The sequence below is a fragment of the Strix aluco genome, chromosome 4, assembly GCF_031877795.1.
Source record: "Strix aluco isolate bStrAlu1 chromosome 4, bStrAlu1.hap1, whole genome shotgun sequence".
In the NCBI taxonomy this organism is placed as follows: Eukaryota; Metazoa; Chordata; class Aves; order Strigiformes; family Strigidae; genus Strix; species Strix aluco.
Genome location: NC_133934.1, coordinates 30898042 through 30916766, shown reverse-complemented (window position 1 = coordinate 30916766; position 18725 = coordinate 30898042). Strand labels below are relative to the sequence as shown.

The 18725-nt window shown below is 40.8% G+C and overlaps 1 protein-coding gene across 4 annotated transcripts in view; it reads left to right on the top strand.

Moving 5' to 3' along the window:
* The first annotated feature begins 5972 nt into the window (after nt 1–5972).
* Nucleotides 5973–18725, top strand: part of CHIC2 (cysteine rich hydrophobic domain 2) — a 31378-nt gene continuing 18625 nt past the window's right edge. The window contains exons 1-4 of one of the 4 annotated variants that reach the window (XM_074822561.1): nt 6146–6275; nt 13137–13213; nt 13559–13613; nt 13761–13916. In XM_074822561.1, coding sequence (XP_074678662.1) covers nt 13170–13213; nt 13559–13613; nt 13761–13916 — 255 coding nt within the window. In that variant the 5' untranslated portion in view covers nt 6146–6275; nt 13137–13169. Of the gene's footprint in view, nt 6276–6344; nt 6674–13131; nt 13214–13558; nt 13614–13760; nt 13917–18725 lie in introns of those variants that run through there. The other 3 variants (XM_074822560.1, XM_074822562.1, XM_074822559.1) reach the window with 3 other exon arrangements.

Below are 18725 nucleotides of genomic sequence, written 5' to 3'. Positions count from 1 at the left end.
CTGTTCTCTTTAGATCAACATTTGTCACAGTAATTAATGAGGAAGTAATTATAATGTAATTTGTCAGAATAATCTGACAGGCAAAGAATTATGTTCTCAATCCTAAAGGAATACATAGTTCTAGTTTTCCAACAGATTGGGTACATGTGGGTGGCATAGCAGAGGGTATTTGCCTTTAAGCAGGATAAAAACTTTGGTACTTTCTATTCTCAAGCAAAAATGGACAGAGGCATCATTTAGTTATCTAAAATATGTTACATTAAGGCATTTTATCTTAACAACAGATTAGTAAATCTGATTTTAACACTTTCTTCATATAAAAGCTACTTTTTTGTAGTGACTTTGAGATCTGCTGTTCAGTTGCAGTAGTTAAGCAGTCACTCGCTGTTTCTTTAAGATGGTGAGTAAACAACTTAGTCATTCAGCCATATTTACCAAGAGAAAAATAACTATCCTCAAAATAAATATAAACTATGAGAGGAGACATCAAAGGATGGAAAAACAAAGAAACAAGGAAAAATAAAGACATTAAATTAAAATTCTCACTGGTGTTCAGGGGGTATGATAGTTTACTCCAACAGCAGTTAAAAGAGCCTCACATTTGTCATTGGCTTTTTTGTTTGGTATGGTTTGATTTTTTTAGGATAGAAGTTGCCCACAGCTCTACCCAACTGGCAGCATCTGTATCTCTAACAAATACAGCAGAAGATGCAGCCCACAGTATCCCCTGATACTTGTTTTCATCACTTCCAACAGATATTGTTCTTAAAGGTGATCTTCTGAAGAAAGTTTTGATATTGTACATTTGCCATTTTAAGAATGACTTAAAAACCTAGAACTCGCTGTTCCATTTGTATGTTTATATAACTTTATGTTTGGTTTTAGTAGACTTTGTGCTTATGTACTTACAGCATTGAAATCCCCCATTGATTTCAATGGTACATCCATCCTACATAAAATGAAGAACAGAGACTTTTTGTGTTTCTGTTTGATGTGATTATAGGACAAAAAAAAAAAAAAAAAAAGCAACAAGAATTCTGCTATATTAGATTCTTGGATTGATGGGAAGGGATGAAACAAGTGACCATACATATTTCCTATGTCAGTGAATGCTACAAGAAGAAAAACCCAGTGCCATGCCAAGAGTTCATCTTGCTTTTAGGTTGCACGGAACAGAAGTAGGTCTTTAAATCAAGCATATCACAAATTATTTTTGGATTAGGAGATTCTGCCTTCAGTAATGTGTTATCATGTGCTCCTTGAAAGAGCAGGAATATCCAACTGCACCTGTCCACAGTTTTAACAGACTTGAAGCTACAAGGACTCTATTCTTCATTTTGTTATATGTTAAGGAAATTCTGAAAAGGAAGTATCTGCTTTTCTCTTTACATGAGATCTATGCCTTCTGTACTTTACTTATGACTTATAAAGAGTCTCTTTCAGAAATGCTGTTTTCTGTATAGAGGTATATTTGAACTCTCCTCATTAACCTCATATAAATGCAGTATATGAAGCTGGACCAGAAGGAAAACAGAATAAATTGCTCATCAAGAGGAAAAAATACTAATAAAAAATAAACTGAATTGGAGCTATTCAACATATCTTTCTATTCCAAGAGCTCACTCAATTCTTCATCATAAAGTCAGCAACACAACTCTGACTTATTGTAATGGTTTGGTGTCAAGACTTCCCTTTGCCTTTCATACAGAAAATCTTGGTTAGTTTACCTGTGGTTTTACAGATATTTTGTGAAATAATCAGTTAATTGGCAAGAAACAATGCAACCAAACTGGTCAGAGAAACAAATGCAATCCTGTAGCTCTAACAGTAAGTTCTGCTGTGTTACTTGTAGCTACCTACCCGTTCTTGAATTTGCCTTTCAACATTTCTGCAATACCATAACTAAAATCTTATTTTTAGGTTTTGTTTTGTTTTATTTTGTGTTGTTGAAACTCAAGGGGTGGTGGTGACTGATGTCATTAGCAGGAACATTTACATTATCAGTAGCACTTCAGCCAGGCTCATTGAGAGCAATGGGACATTTAAGCAGGACAGAAGATCCAACCCAGAGATGAGAGGCTCTGTGCCATGGGAAGGGACTGATGTGAGAGGAGGTCTCGGAGCAAAAAAAGCAAAGTACAGCCTGATGCGAGTATCCTTGGAGGTCTGCTACAGTTCTGCAGCTTTGCAAAACTCCCACTGTGCTGTCAATGAATGTATGTTACAGTCTATTATTTCCATCTTCTCTTTGGCTTCTGTACCCTTCTATCCTCCCTGCTTGCTCTCTTCCCCTGCCACCACCGCCCACTCCTCTTTTCCTTCTTACTACTTCTCTTGTTTTAATTAATCCAGGAAAGAAAAAGAGAAGCTGTTCCTGCCAGTTTTGCTTTGCTGTCCAGTGGTGGTAGGAGTTCAAAGAACAAGGTTACCTGCTGCTTGTTCTTTGATGTCCTGTTGCATGAAATGGTTTCCTTCAGAAGTCCAACAACGTACTAATTAACAAAGGAAAAGACAAGGGAGAAACAAGCCAAAGACTATGGGAGGAGTGAGGTGAGTGACAACGGAGATGTTAGAGGGAGGCGGAAGGAAGAAGCAATGACAAAGGGGGAACTGGGAGAGAAACGCACAGAAATAGGAGAGGGACAAACGATGAAGGAGAGGAAAATAAATAAAGCGGGCAGCAAAAGAGAAAGAGAGGGAACTGGAATAAAGGGCTATAGAAGAAGAAATGTGAAAATGATTTAAAGTCCCCTTTAGATTACACTATGCAGTCCTTATGGAGTGACTCTGAGGACAGCAAGTACCTTGGTCAGAGAGAGTTGTGGGTGGCACCGGCTCCTCCTCAGGGAGCTGCTGGCACAGTAAGCACTGGGGAGGGCACTCCTACCTGGAACAACAGCACAGCACTCTTCAAGCTGCACTTTAGGCCTATCCTTTTTTATTTAGATATAAAGAGAGTAAGTGGCTCAAAAATGCAATTAGTACGAGCTCAGCATTTCTCTCACTTCCCAGACAAAGGACAATGTAAATGGGAGAGGTGAATCACCATTTTGGTCAGAGTACACACCAAAACAGTCACAAGCAAACACTGTGATGTGAAGGCCCAGACTCGGGAATGCATGGCTGGTGTGGGGGGGTCTGGCACATGGCAGTGAGGTGACAGCAGTGGAGGAGTGACTACTTGCGATACTCCTTGAACCAGAGGAGAGGCCCATGGTAAGACCTTCTTCAGTGTGTGGTAGGATGCCAGCTGCACAAAACGGGGAGTTTACTGACTGCCTCTAAGGGTGGTGCAGTACTGCTGAGACCAGTACTGAAGGTGTCAGCGCCAGTGAGACAGAGACATAGCAGTCTCAAGATTAAGGCAGTTAATGTCTGCCTGGAAAACAAGATTCTAACAGTGCCCATGTGAGATGATGAAAATGTTACTTAAGCTGAATTTTTCATAGGTGGCTGCTGGCTGTGTGTACTTTGGTTTTAGTGCCTGTCCCAGAAGCCTGATACACTGAAATGCCTTGCACTCACCACTGCAGTCAGTCACAGCGCTTTGAGCACACCAGGTGCTGCAGAACACATGCTGAAACATCGTGGGCGCTTCATCCTAGGAACATCACACTTCTGACTAATACCTGCCCCAGCTCGTCGTCTGTTAAAGGCTACCACATACTGAGCAGCTGGAAACAGCAGACCATGGAACGGGCATTTGTTAGTGTGGTGGTTTAGCCCCTGCCGGGGTCTGAGACCACGCGGCCGCTACCCCTCCCCCACAAAGGGAGTGTAATACAAAGCCCGAAGACTGAAATAAGGAAAGGTTTAATACAACAGTGCAATAGCAACACAACCAACAACAACAATAACAATAACAGTAATAGTGATAGCAATGAACAGAGCAAAATAGCTACCAAATACAGCAGTGAGAAGCACGATGTACAAAACCACGAGTGCACCGCGCTCCCGCGCCAGGAAAATGTGACCTGCCAGGATGTGACTTCCGCATGGTATCTGAATAACCCGGCTAGAGCTCCCCCCCACTGCTGGGGAAACTTAACCCTATCCTGGTTAAACCAGGACAGTTAGCTAAGTAACGTACACCTAATGCAATGAACTAATCAAGGGTCCTGGAACTTTATTTCTCCTTATCTTACCTCAAACCCATCAAGCGAGCTAATCAAGCTTCTCACACCATGCAGCACAGAGGTCTCGGGCCTCAGACAGGATAGCTGGCCCCTGCAGCACTGCTACGTGGTAGGTAAGCCCACCCCTTCAAAGTAATTTCCGATATTGCTGCACAGCATTAACTCTGATTACCTGGCTGCTACTGTGAAACAGTCATCTGAAAACAAACAGGTTACCAAATTCATCTGTAGAGTGAGCTAGCACAAGAAGGTATAGCTTCACTGAAAGCAGTGGGTTTCCTCTTGCTTTTGTCCGTATTAAGTTTGGTCTATTTTCTCAATTTCAGGACTGTGAGACAGAAGCAATGAGTCATCAGTCCTGCTAAATCCAACGTCTGTGTGAGACACATATGCAAGAACAGTAACTAGGTAAAAAAAAAAAACATATGTAAGCATGCTATATGAAAGCAAACTATTACTCAGGGGAATTTTGTGTTATTCTGCAGAATTCTTCTATTTTGGAAATGAAACCTGTTACAAGTAGCTCATGACAGAAATACTGTCACACTTCTCCAGTGTGACAGTAAGAGATGCTGATTTTTCCCTTTACAGCAAAGACAGTGTCATGGACTATCTCACAACCACACTGCTTCTACCCTGGTTTTACATAGAGCAGTAAGCACCCTCACAGCTTTGTATACACTTTATTCCTGAGAAATACACTGCGAGGATCTTTGTGAGCAACAGAGATTAAGCAGCAAGGTAGTCTTTCAGAAAATAAGCTGATATATCCTGTAACGAGACAGGAAAAAAGAACTGCAGGTTTCAGAGGAAAAATGCTCTAATATTAGAAAAGGACTATTATAATTAAGATATACCAAGTAAAGTACTAGGAAAGAAAAGGAGAATATGAAATTCTCTTCACACTCATGAAAAGCAGATTCAGCCCAAAACAGTTTGAATTTTTGGGGCTGAACCCCATAACTGACATTATCGATACATTAAATACTGCCGCAAGTACACGGTCCACTATGTCAGATAAAAATGATCTGCTCTCCCTTTTTAAAATGTCACCCTGCTACTGCTAAATTCCATGTCAGTGCTGCCTTCCCCTGTCATCACAACAGGCAACAGCTTACCCTTTGCTAAGGCCATTATGCTCGCACTGGCATTTTCCAGCCTTTGCTTTAGGCTTTGGTTATGACAAATACCAAAACTGCAGAGAGAGAACAAGAGTCCCATTCATTTTTATGGTTTTCTGATTAGCTTTCATATATATAGCCCTAAAAAGGGCCATTCCTCTGCAATTTCCTTGCTTGTCTGCTCTGCACTTCATGCAGACAACGCCCTCAGCATGGTGTTTTGCATGGAGGGCTGAAAGGCCACCGGAGGGATGGTGGACCCAGACATCGACGGCACCAAGGGACACGCGAACCTCCGGCACCAGCCTTCATCTGAACAGGCCGGCCTTGGCTAGTGGCCGCGGCCTCACGTCCCCCTGAACTAAGCCAGAGGGCCCAATGGGCAACCCCTAACAGCAGGCTAACAGCAGGCCCCCAAACCCCTCGGTTGTTTTCGTGGATGCCCAAAAAGGGGCTAAAACGAGGGGAAAGAAAACACCCGGCTCAATCAAACAAAACAAAAAGCCCCACGCACAGCTCCACTAAGGGTCACCGCCAGGCAGGGCCCTGAGGGCGCCGACACCGCCCGCCCCGCCCCGCCCCGCCGCGCGCGCCCCGCCCCGCCCCCGCCCCGCGCGGCGGGTGGGCGGGGCGGGGGCGGGGCGGGCCCCGCGGCCGGATGTTGTTGTTGTTGTTCCTGCCCCGCCCCTCGCCCCCCCCCGCGGAGGGTGACGGGCGCTTCCTCGCCCGGAGCCGCCGCCGCCGTCGCAGCTGCCGCTGCCGCCGCCGCTTGGCCGCGGCTCCGCTGCCACCCGCCCCGGCACCGGGGCGTCCCCGCCGTTCCCCTCCCGCCGGCCCCCGCGGCTGGTCCCGACGCGTTGCCCCGGCTCCTCTCTTTCAGCGGACGCCCGGGCCCGGCCATGGCGGACTTTGACGAGATCTACGAGGAGGAGGAGGACGAGGAGCGGGCGCTGGAGGAGCAGCTCCTCAAGTACTCCCCCGACCCGGTGGTGGTGCACGGCTCCGGCCATGTCACTGTGTAAGGGCCGCGCCGGGGCCTGCGCGGCCGGGGCGGGCGGTGGAGGCCCGGGCGGCGGGACGGGGGCGGCTGCGTGCCGGGCCTGGGGGTGGCTGCGGCCGGTGGCGCCGAGCCGGCGCTCTGAACTTGGGGCAAGTCGGGGAGGTGGGCGGGGGGAGCACCGGGCCGGTTCCGCTGCCTTCCCCCCCTTCCCTCGCCGTCCGCGGGACTGCGAGGGGGCTCTCCCCGGCCCCGCCGGGCAGCCGGGTGCCGCCTGGGGTCCGCAAGCGGGTGCGAACCTCTAACGAGGCGCAGAGGAAACGAGGCTGACTGGGGGTGACTGGCAGAGGAATGCCAAGTATTTGTTCGAAGTGATGAGCTGTCAGGAAGTAAGGTGCCTGTGTTCCTGCGGATAACAGGTATGTGCCAGCACATGACCGGCTGGACTATCGCTTAGGATTGTTTGTGTATCTGTTACCTGCTCCCACTTAGCATGTGGCTGCTAATATAGCTCTGAGGACTTTTAAGAAAGAAAGGGAGTCCATGCATCAGGTACATGTCAAATCATGTTATGTTGTGATTGATATATGTTGTTTCACTGTGTTTAACATGGGAATGACTGTGAGTTTTGTTTTGTGAATGTTTGGTATCTCTGATGTCTAGCAGCAAGTGACCATGAGTTAGTGTAGTACTGCTCAATAACGTAACAGGTGAGGATATCTTTCCTTCAGCCAGTTCTGTCAGGCTCACTCTACTGAAATGTAGTTGTTGACAGTTCTGATGTACAGTTTCAGAGGCTGAAATATCAACCTGGAGACAAAACACATTAGTGCAAACTTTTTTTTTTTTAGTATTTACTGTTCAGCAGGACTAGGCTTGCAATAGAAGCATAAAAGTTTAAGGTGTTATGGTCTGTTGCTCTGAGTCCCATGAAATCTACTGATTTTCACATACTGAACTGCACAGAAATCTGGGGTTAAATTTAGAGTAATTTTGTGTCATTACTGCTTTAATATTTGGTTGTCATTAAGTGATACTCACAGCTGTGCAGTGCCATTTGCTGTCTGGTTAAAAACAGGAAGTAAGACATGATAGACTGAGAGAGGTTTGGAGGGTTGGAAGGGTGTGGATGGGCAGGAGGCTGAGGAGGCCCCATAGAGGAACAACATACCACACTGTTTATTGTGAACAAAAGTTATGACCATCCCATGACTTCTCTACAAATAAGTTGGTAGCCTTAGCCTGTTTCTGGTAAACAGAGCAAAGCCACAATTAGATAGTTTTCATATTAGTGAGTACAAAAATATAAAGAACTGAAATGGAGACAAACACTGGCTGCTTCTCCAGTAGTGGAAGGTAGGTTGTGCAAGACAAGATCGAGGCCCGTTAGCGGAATTGCGAGGAAGCTTGTGTATTGTGTCAGTGACTAGTAAGGGCATTGTGGTTGAAGAAGAACGGTTGCCTCATTAATTGTTCATTAATGGTCACTAGCTCATTATTACCTTAAGATCTTCCTTAAAATATTTGTTCTTTAGGTTTTGGATGAGCGATGAAATAGGGACATGTACCTCAAATCAGGCAATGGTTTTCATCTGATCTCATCGTGCCGGGTGTGAACAGTTCACTAAATACCATCAGCCACTTTTACTTTTGTACAGCCTATAACTTTTTTTGTCATTGATTGAGAAGCTTATTATTGAAAGTTAGATCACTGTCAGAACATTCACTTGGCAGATTTAAGGACTGGGTCAAGTCCTATGTATATAATGAATTAGTCTTGCCTGGTATAAAAGCGTGCATGCATTTTGAAGGTCTGACAAAAATTATCAGCAGTTAAGCAAATACTGGATTGATCTGTCTCTGGCTCTGCAGTTTAAAGAGTTGCTGACTGCTTCAACTGTGTGTGTATTTAAACAGAAGCTCTCTTTTCATTGTCTATTGTCATATCCTCTCTGATCTTACATAGGAGTCATAATGTTGAGTTTGAAATATGTCATTTCCATGACTACAGATTAATGTCAGAAAGACACTGTTACTTGATTTCATCCAACAGACAGTGGAAGCTGTGAGAGTCCTTTCTAAGCTGAGTAGTTAAAAGCAATTAAAGGAAAGCAGGTAAATATTATCCAAACAAAACATACAAAGGCCTTGCCTTTCCAGGGTGTGAGGCTTTTGGTTAGCACTAATTTTCTTCTTAAAGTCACTGTTTGGAGTGTGCTGCATACAATTCTAAAACACTTTTTTGACATAGTTTTTTAACTATTCAGTTAAACTGTTTTCACACCAGCAGAGTTTAGATAGCTCAGTAGTGAGGAGTAGTATTTGACCTGGTTTCTGATAACTTGAGGTGATGTCTCCTAATGTCAGGAAACTTGAAAGCTGAGAGAATATAGAACTTTACTTACAACTGAATTGAAAGTCCAAGGTATTTCATACTTGTTTCTAAAATTGTATTAGGGTGCAAAGAGAGGTACATGATGAGTTTGAAATTTCAAAGAGAATATTTGTGATAGATGTCTGTGTTTTTCAGTGACTGTTTTCCTGTGCTTTCCTGTTTCTTGACCAATCGAGACATGTGTGTCTTACATATACCAGACTGTGTTAGCTAGTAATATTGGATTTATTAGTCTTTTGCAGTGCTGGAATGATGGAAAGCCATTGTGATGTGCTAGTGAATGCCCTCCTGTGCTGTTTGTCATCTTAGCACATTGTGTGTTGATGCAAGATAACTATATGGAGGGGGAAAAAACCTCACAAAATATATTTTCATCCAAGTCAGTTTATTTAATATTAAACTTAAGTCTGCTAATACATTTACTCTGTATCAAGGACATGTGAGTGAAAACAGGGCTATGTGAGAATTATGGATGGAGAACGTTAAGATTTGTGAAATACATATTTATTTTGTAAGAGTTGTGAACATGTGGAACTAAAGAGTATGGTTAAGAGCAGTGAAAAAATGGTTTAGTATCCCTGTAAGAGAAGACAAAGAGGAAGAAGATAGCGTGTGTCAGTTTTACGTGTTAGGAAGATCTGAGCTGTAAGGTGAGAAAAGGTTGCAGGTTGACTGTGTCCTATGCTGTAAACTGCTGTACTTTGAAGTTTCCACCTCTCACCATTTCTTTCTGCACTGTACACTAGGGCAGGAACTCAGCTGAACCTTTCAAGCAGAGTCATGTTCAAGAAACACTTTTTCAGGTCCCAGGAAGGTTAAAGAAAGTACTCATGCATGAGGTGAGCATGGATCTGTTGAAGACATGATGTAGAATGGGAAAGGCATAGAGTAAGCAGAGAAGAGTACGTGTCACTGAAGATGGAGTATTGTACAAAAGAAATCTAGTGCTATGTGAGTACAGCTGTCTGAGGAAATGCATCTTCAAAATATTGATTTCTAGTGTTTGATTTTGAGACACTTTTTGATGCTTTTTCGTCAGAGCTGTTATGTCTTTACAGTGAACGTGAAATAGTGTTCTGTGGAGTTACTAATATTTAAATTTCCAAATTGCAGCTTTCAATCAAGAGTGATAATACTGAGATCACACAATTACTTACCAAACATTTGAAATGTATGGAGTTACTCCTTTTTACTGCCTGAGTATGGTGGCAAAACTGTAATATGGAAAGCTCAGAATGATTTCGGTAGCTGGTTGAGTTAGCTTTGATGTTTGTTTCGCTACCCCACCATGTATTAAACATTGCCACAAGTGTTGAGTACGGAGGCTCAGTCTCGTTTGCTTATAACTTCACCAAAGTGTAACTGTATTGGTCAGAAGTTTGTGCCTCACTCTGCCTCAGTGTGTTTGTAAATTCAGATACTTCTAGAGCTTTTCCAGTAGGGTTGTCTTTGTCAGGCATGGCTTTTGTGATCTCCATGAGTATTTCCTTGTGTTTGATGAAGCTGTCAACATTTGAATACTTTGGGATTATGCATTCACAAAAAAAAGCCTTGTTTCTGGCTTGCTGATTTCCCAGCCAATCTTCAGCATGAGACTGAGCAGGGCTTTCCCTGCAATTAGATCTTTTTGTGACTTAACTGAGAGCTGGGAGACTTCCTTGGGCCTTTGACTTACCTGCTTGTGCCTCAAAGTAAAGGGCTTCCTTAGTGCTCTGGGTAGAGCGGCAGCTGAAATTGTCTCATCTCTTGGTCAGGGGCTCAGATTCATTTTAGTTCTTTCAACAAGAGCTGCTTTGGACTGAATTATCCTTTTAGTTGGCCACTCCCTTATTGCTCAAATTTATATTTAATTCCATTATTCATAGTAAATATCTTCTGGATGTTGAAGCATCAAGTACATGAAGATCATTTTTTGAAGAGATATCTCTTTAGACATTTGTCTGATTTGATGAATTAATTATGTAGTGAAGTGGTGTTACCTTTTAGTTTTGAGACTTCTGATGGCAGCTGTGTATCTTGAGCTTTGAGTCCTTCTCTAGACTTGGCTGCTTATGAAGTGTATTATATTATAATTCAAGGGATTTTTTCAGGCTTAGGTTTCCACTTCAACCTACTGGCAATTTTACATAGCTTAACTGATAGGGCATGACACTTCTTTTTGACATTTACATAACTTTTGCCTCAGCACTTGGGTTCACTCAGGATTTTGGGGAAAGGGTGGATGGTCCTCCTGTCATGCAGTATTCAACAGGATTTTCAGTGGCAGAGGTATGTGTCTAGTAAGTATGGTTTTCTTTGTTCAAGTGGTAAACTTGCCATATATTTCTCTGGTTAACAATTTTCATTTGTTACTTTACCAGTTTTGAGGGATTTGTAGGAGTGGCAGAGCTACTGTTCTAATTACCTAGCATATTTGAATATTTGTAAGTTATGTGTAAGTAAGGTCTCCAGGGAGACCTTACTGTGGTCTTTCAATATATAAGGGAGGCTTATAAGAAAGATGGAGGGAGATTTTTTTTTACCAGGGCCTGTAGTGAGAGGGCAAGGGGCAATGGTTTTAAACAGAAAGAGCATAGATTTAGGTTGGATGTAAGGAAGACATTTTTACAATGAGAGTGGTGAGACACTGGAACAGGTTGCCCAGAGAAGTTGTGGATGCCCCCATTATTGGAAGTGTTCAAGGTCCATTTGGATGGGGGTTTGAGCAACCTGGTCTAGTGATAGAGGGGTTGGACTTGATGGTCTTTGGTCCCTTCCAACCCAAATCATTCTATGTTTGTATGGTTCTACTGCCTGCAGTCAGTCATAGGGAGATGACTTGTTTACTTTTCCTAAGACCATATATAAAAATCACTTACAGCATCAAATTTGTGAACTAGCCCTGTATGCTGTTTGCAAAGTGTGGCAACGGGCATTGCTACTTACAGGTTGCATGTAAGTCTAACTGTTCCTGGTGTCCATTCTCCCTGTACTCTTTGGCATCTGCAGTTGTGTGAGGTGATGTATACTTCAACATCATCTTCAGTGTCTGTTTGTCAGGGAACTTGTGTAATCTCTCTGCAGATCTGATGTACAGTCTGCGTCACTAATCTCAAGTGGAAACAAACGCAAAATTTTGCTACTTGCAGCTTGAAGAAGCACTTTCTTTCATGTTTTAAACCAATCTCTGACTAGTTTCAGTGACTGCTCTCTGTTGTGGGGATTTGGTGATTAACAGTTAATCACCCACCTTATCCACTGCCTCCTTGAATCTTTGCAGTTTGATCATATGCCGCCTCAGCCTTCTCTTTTCCAAGCTAATTGTTGGTCTCCTAAGGCATCTGCTCTATTCCCTTAATTATATTAGTCTTTATTCTCTCTGCTTTCTCTTAACTCCACCAAGTCCTTCATGAAATGCGGATGCCAGAACTGCAACCAGTACTGAATATGTGGGTATATGAGGATTTTATGGAGAGTCAAAATGATGCCCTGTGTTCTTCTTAATCACTTTCCTAGTGGTGCCCAGTATTTTATTGCTATTTCTGGCGGCTGCTGCTTGCATCGAGCTGGTATTTAAGAGACTCATGAGTGGTGATAAAAGATCTCTCTCTTGAGCTGTAGATGCCAAACTTTAGTTGAGTGTCACATAAGCACAGTTTAACTTTCCCAAGATTCATGACCTTTTATTTATCTATGCAGACGCTCATCTGTCACCTTTTGTCCACTGGGTTTTGTGAGGTTATTCCACAGTAGGTCACCATTGGTACAGCACTTAACTGCCCATTCGATTACTTGGACAAAGTTCTCCATTGGCATGCACATCATTTAGTTCAGTAATAAAAAACCAAAACCAAAACCCTGAGAAATACCTAGCTGCTCAATAAACACACTGTCAAAGCAAGTTATGTCTTTAAAATCTTCAGCTGTCAAGGCTCAGGTAAGCTTTTCTGCATACAACTGATCAATGTGTGATAGGTCTTGCTGCCAATATTCAAGTCTTGAGTTTAACTTCCAATTTGTGTAGTATCTGATAGTAAGACTGCTTTGTTTTATATTCAGAAGGTTGTAATTACAACTTACATTTTACACTGACTGCTGTTTACCAAATTAGTAGCCAGTCATATGGTTTTATTAATGACTTTGTTAGACAGTATAGTCCCTATTAGAAGTTATTGCCGAGACTAGATGCCAGAAAATATTCAAATTTTCTTTGAGGTTCATCCATTCTTGAACCCAACCAGCCAACTAAGATAGAAAACAATTTTTTTTAATAGACAACATGAAACTCTTCTAATCTTTAGATCTTCTGAAACCCGGAATAGTCAGTAACTCCAGCTCATCTCAAAGTGCTTCATAGCTTTATACATTTGTAATTGTTACATTTCTTTCAAATTAGGTATAATTTAAATCATGTTTTGTTAGGTTGTATTTTGTGTTCTGAAACTTACTAGTGTATTTTTTTCTGAATAAACATGCTGGTATTTATTCCATTTTTATGCTTAGAACAGTTATTTAGCACGACCTCAGTGGAGTAGCACTGGATGAGCTTTTCTTCAAGATACAGCTGTACTGGTGGAGGAGGGAGGTAATTAAAACTGTGGCCTTAACTTCCCCTCTCCCCTTAAGTACTTCAGTTTTCACACTTGCCTCTATTGCTTATAAAGATTTTGCTGAGTTTGGGGAAGAGTCAACAGTATCAACAGAACTTTAAGAAGAGACTATATACAAGATGGATTTCAAACTGTGTACAATGGTGTACTTTTGTATGTTCGAAGTAATTTCTAGAATTATCCTAATAACAAGTATTTTTTTTTCCTGAAATTAATGCTGTTGTGATACAAACCCTGAGAGTGTTATGATGTGCTTGTAACTTGTGTCATGAATTGGGTTTATTTATAATTTTGGTATGATCTTCATCTTGTTTTTGCAGGTTTGGACTAAGCAACAAATTTGAAGCAGAATTTCCTTCATCTTTAACTGGAAAGGTAAATATTTGTGAATAGGAATTTGGAATGAGAGTCAAGATTTTATTACAAAAACAAGAGTTCCAGGTGTAGACCATTGTAAGAGTAATAGATCACACTGCTGTGGTACTAGTTTGTGTTTTGTTGGGTTTTCTTTCCCTCTTGTAGGTTGCACCCGAAGAATTTAAAGCCAGCATCAGTAGAGTTAACAGTTGTCTTAAGAAGAACCTTCCAGTTAATGTACGATGGCTACTATGTGGATGCCTTTGCTGCTGCTGCACTTTAGGTTGTAGTATGTGGCCAGTTATCTGCCTCAGTAAAAGAGTAAGTTGAACTGTTCCTATAATTTTTATAGAATTGTACTGGGTTTGTTCTCATTTTGTTGTTTGGGTTTTTTTTCCTCCCCCACCTTTAAAAATTCTGTGTTACAGTTTACTTAAATTGGTTTGATTTAATGAATTTTGGTATCAGTTGTCTGCCATAGTAGCTAAAGTTACAACAGACACCAGTCAGAACTTTGAGCTTGTAACTCAATGACTGGTAGTATAGCTGAATGTCTCTGCTAGAACTATGTACTGTACAGCACTTATTATTGAAGTAACTTTCAACACATATATATAATAGTTGCATCTTCTCTGTGATACACTTCGGGATTATCAGAATTTGGCAGTGGTTGAGTGGCAGTTTGTTTTGAGGAGCTTCGCATTATACTGTGGCCCAAATAGCTAAATGTTTTTGTTTACAAAGGCAATTTTAAAAAAAGATAATTGATTTTTCTTTTTGGATTTTCCTTCCAAGCTGTAGATGAGTAATTTTTTTTTACATTAAGAATTGCAAAGTAGTGTTTTGTCTGTGTACGCTTGACACTTAGTGTACTGTTCACAACAGAAGCTCATTGCACGTTCCTGTTCGCTTCCTTTCACTCAGTGCAGTTAATTAGGCTACCCTTCCATCTCTTCTGTTTTCATGTGTGCAAAAATTGTCTTTGTCTAGTCCTGTTTCACTGGTTTGCAAGCAGTTTCTGTGCCTCGCCATCATCTCACTATTAGTACTGTTCATATTTCCATTTCATGGCAAAGTTTGTGTATATTCTCTCTTAATACCTCTTAAGGCTACAAATTGTGTGCAATTCAGTACACTGAACATCATGATTATCTTTATAGAATTCCTCATTTTACAGAGTCAGCAAATCAACGCATTCTAAAAATAATAGTTATAGGATGAACACTGATCATAGTACACTGATCACCTGTACTTATTTTTGTATTGTCTACCTTTCTGTGTTAAGATCTTAATGCTTAGTCCCTTTGAGAGATTACTTAAGGCTGATTTTAATTGTATACAGAATAAGGTAGAAAAGCTTCCTAGTAACGTTGGAGTCTGTGGAGGAGAAAAAAATGTTGATGTTGGTGTGAATTACATCAAACCTTAGGTTTTCAGTCTTTAAGCTGTCACAAACTGCTAAGCCTCCTTGGATTGTATATCCATATCCTGAAAGTCTGTTACAAGAAATTAGAATTTGCTGATTGTTTCTACAGATAAGTTGGTGACTTAACGAGCTTGCAGAGAAGATGACCTTTACCATTCTAGACCCAGCTCTGTTTGTTACAAACACAAGGGAAGCTTGCATTGCTACTGTCCGTGTTCAACTTACAAAGGAGAAAGCTTCTGGTGCTCTTCAGTTTGACCCATTTTTCTCACATAATATGCTGTTGTAGCAGGAAATGATAGCAGGATGTAACATGGTAGGGGCTGAGGCCACAAGCCCTCATCTGCTAAAGTGGGGCCTCTTAATCTATTACCAGAAGTCACAAGCAATCAATTTTTTTGTACATTGTTAAACAAAGTCAAAAAAGGCAAGGGCTTGTAGCATTTGGAGCCAGAAAACAGAGTTTGAAGCAGAGGAAGGAGTTTCTATGTGGAAAGCCAGTGAGGCAGCAGTTAGAGTAGTGCTTCCATTGACGTTTACATGGAATAGGAGTTAAGGTAAGCTTCCTTCCAAAAGGATAAATTTGAAAAAAAATCATGGATACTCTGTTCAGAGGAGGCTGGAAAGAGGTTAGTGGTGTAATTGTTGCTGTCATATACAGACCGCATAAAGACAGAATAGGCTCAGAGAATGAATAGCAGGAGCAAGGACAGAAACTTGGGTTGAAGTTCTGGAAGTCATCCTAGACATATGTCCCAGACTGTCAGTAAATGTTGCATTTTTCCTGTTAAAGCTGGTACCAGGAGACATTTAAAGACCTTCACACCTTTTTTTGCACTTAAGATTGGGTGACTCGGGCTCAAGCTTGGATGTCCAGCATTAGTGAAATTGTGGTTAGGACTCAGCTGCCTGATGGATGGCACAGTGGTGCTACACACTAATGGCACTGAATGCCTGTGTTTAGGCAGTTTGATTATTACTCTAAAATGAAAATTGTTTAGGTCAATCTGGAGACTTCAGATCTTGTGGCAGCATCATTTGTCTGTATCAGCAGCTCAGTAAATGGATGTCTGCTTAGAGGGTTGTCTATCAGAAAACCAAGAACTTGGTGTTGGTTGGGCATCTGGAGATTATAAGATAGAGAAGAATTAATTAACTTGTGTTCTTAAAGACAAATTGAAAGAGACAATATGCTTTCCCAAACTGTAACTCTTAATCCTGGACCTGTCTGGGAAAGACTTTTTTTCTGCTGGAGGAGGTAAGGAGGAAAGCTATGGAATGTTTTTGAGGACATACTTGGAAATTCTAGTATAGGAAACAAGCAGAAGAAGTTGTAGTGATTCTAGTCAGGGCTACTACTCACAGAAAAGCAGCGAAAAGTTACTGCCATTTGAGTTGCTTGAATAGGTATGGGTGGATTCAACTTTATCACTTGGTAGACCCAGATCGGGAAAGTACGAAGTGATTTTAAATCCTTTAAATTCCTCTTATCTGGAACTACAGGTTTTGTACCCTGAATTCAGTACTGAATTGTATCCACAAGATTGTAAGATTTCTTTTATGCAGGACTTTCCATCAGTTTATGTCAAAGTGCTATGACAAGTGCAGGAAACTAATTGTATGTATTTTCCTTGAAGTGGGGAAAGTGAGAGATGGTGCATGATGTGAGTTACCTGGAGCTGCTCAGCAAATTGACAGCACTTGTAAATGCAAGATGGTTCATCTAGGTTCCAATCTGTAATTTGCTCAGTGGATTACAGTAGAACCGTGACAAGAAGCAACTTCATATTTTTCCACTAAAAAAAATTTAAATCCATAGACTATTTTGGTTTGCTGCTAGTGCCACAGTTTTGCTGATACATAGGAGACTAATGTATTCAGTATAAAGTAATCACTTACATTTGAACTCTTGTACTGCTTGTATCTGACTTGGAAGAAGGTTGTGTTGATCAAATGATCTTCCATGCTGTGCCTTCTTCAGATCTACTTTCATGGGTCAGACTCCAGCCATAGGTATAGTCACAACAGCCAGGATTCACTTATTGAGGAAACAGGGATCCAGGATGACATGTGTCTTGTTTCTTCCCTTCAACTTTTAGATACAATGAATTCTTTCTTTCTCACTGGCACTCATAATGTAAAACAATTCCAACAAATGAACAGTGATAAAAGGTTACTTATTTTACAGTACCTGCACTTGTCTGAGAAGTGTTACCCAGAGAGCTTTGCTAATTCAGCCCTGTTCCAAGTGATTCCTAGTGAAAGGACAATTACTTGGAACTGGCCTTTGCTGCGGTGATCATGAAAGACTCCCAAGACCATATAATTAGAGAATTTGATTTTGAAAGCAGGATGAGAGTGTTCCCATATAGAACTGAAATTTGTGTAGGAAGTTTTAATTGCACAATAAAAATATATCAGCCTTCATCTTTGCCCTTTTCTACTGCAATAGAAGACTAACAAATTTGTTTTGTAGAATTGCATATACAGTGAGCTAACAAGTGGGAGTGTTTCTCAAGTTACGGATTTTATTAAATGAAAGTTTCAACTGTACAATTGCTTTTAATACAGAAAAGTAGTTTTTCTCAGAATGACCGATTAAGAAATGTCTGTTTTAATGAGGCTGAATCAATCTACCATGCTCTTAAATTGCTGGTATACTTTGCAGCTATTTTTCAGAGAAACATTTTTTAAGGTTCATGTAGACAAAATGAAAGCTGCAGCTTCAGAGTTTGTGAAGTTACAATAATTCTTCTAATCTTTCTCTGTATTCTGTATCTTTGCTGTCTTTCATTGACTTTTTAAATTCTAATGGAGTGTTATCACAAATGTAAATATGATTTTTGAAATTACAGACAATTATTGAAAGTTTGTGTATAATGGCAATATATGCTTATTTTTGTGCAGTAAAAAAGTTATGGGTTGGCTTAAATCAGCAGGTGCTTCAAACTAGGAATTTATTAAGTCAGACATTTGTAAGCTTAATTGTTAATTATATCACTTTAATGCATTTCATTGCAATGAAAGCTTTCCCTTCACTGTATTTTTCTTTTCAGTGCTTTGTTCAGTGCTAGTTTTGGAAGACTTTGTACAGTATTGTTTTCTGTCTTCTTTTGCATTGAGGTATTTGAGAAAAAGCCTGCTGCTCTTCATCAGTAGAATAAATGTTTAATTTGATTCAATATCTTATTGCCTCTCTCCTTTTATGTGGTCTTGATTCAATTTTAATGAATAAAAGCTGCAAGAAAGTTACAGGAAATACAGTCCCTCATTTGCAGATCTAGATCGTCAGTGATCTTCAGCAGTTTTACTCATAGATGGTACCATCCTTTCTGGGACAAGTTCCAGATTGTACAAATGAACATTAAGTCTTTAAGTTATTGTTCTTTAAATAAAAAGAATGACAGTAGTGAATTATAATTCAAAAAGCACTACAGGCTGAGGTGCCCATTTGAGGCCACTTTTTCAAATGAATTGACCCTCATTTTCAGTGTTAACTAAATGCTGTAGTTCCCAATGTGTAAATAGGATAAATAATTTCAACAGAAATGGTAACAATGAAAGCTGATAGAATTGCAGTACTGCTAGATTTCTTAAAAGCTGGTATTGTACATGTAAATTGCATGTTTCAGAAGGCTTATGGGCAATCTCTTAAAATGAATAGAATGAGATATTTAATAGTGATCTGTACTAATACTTTCAAG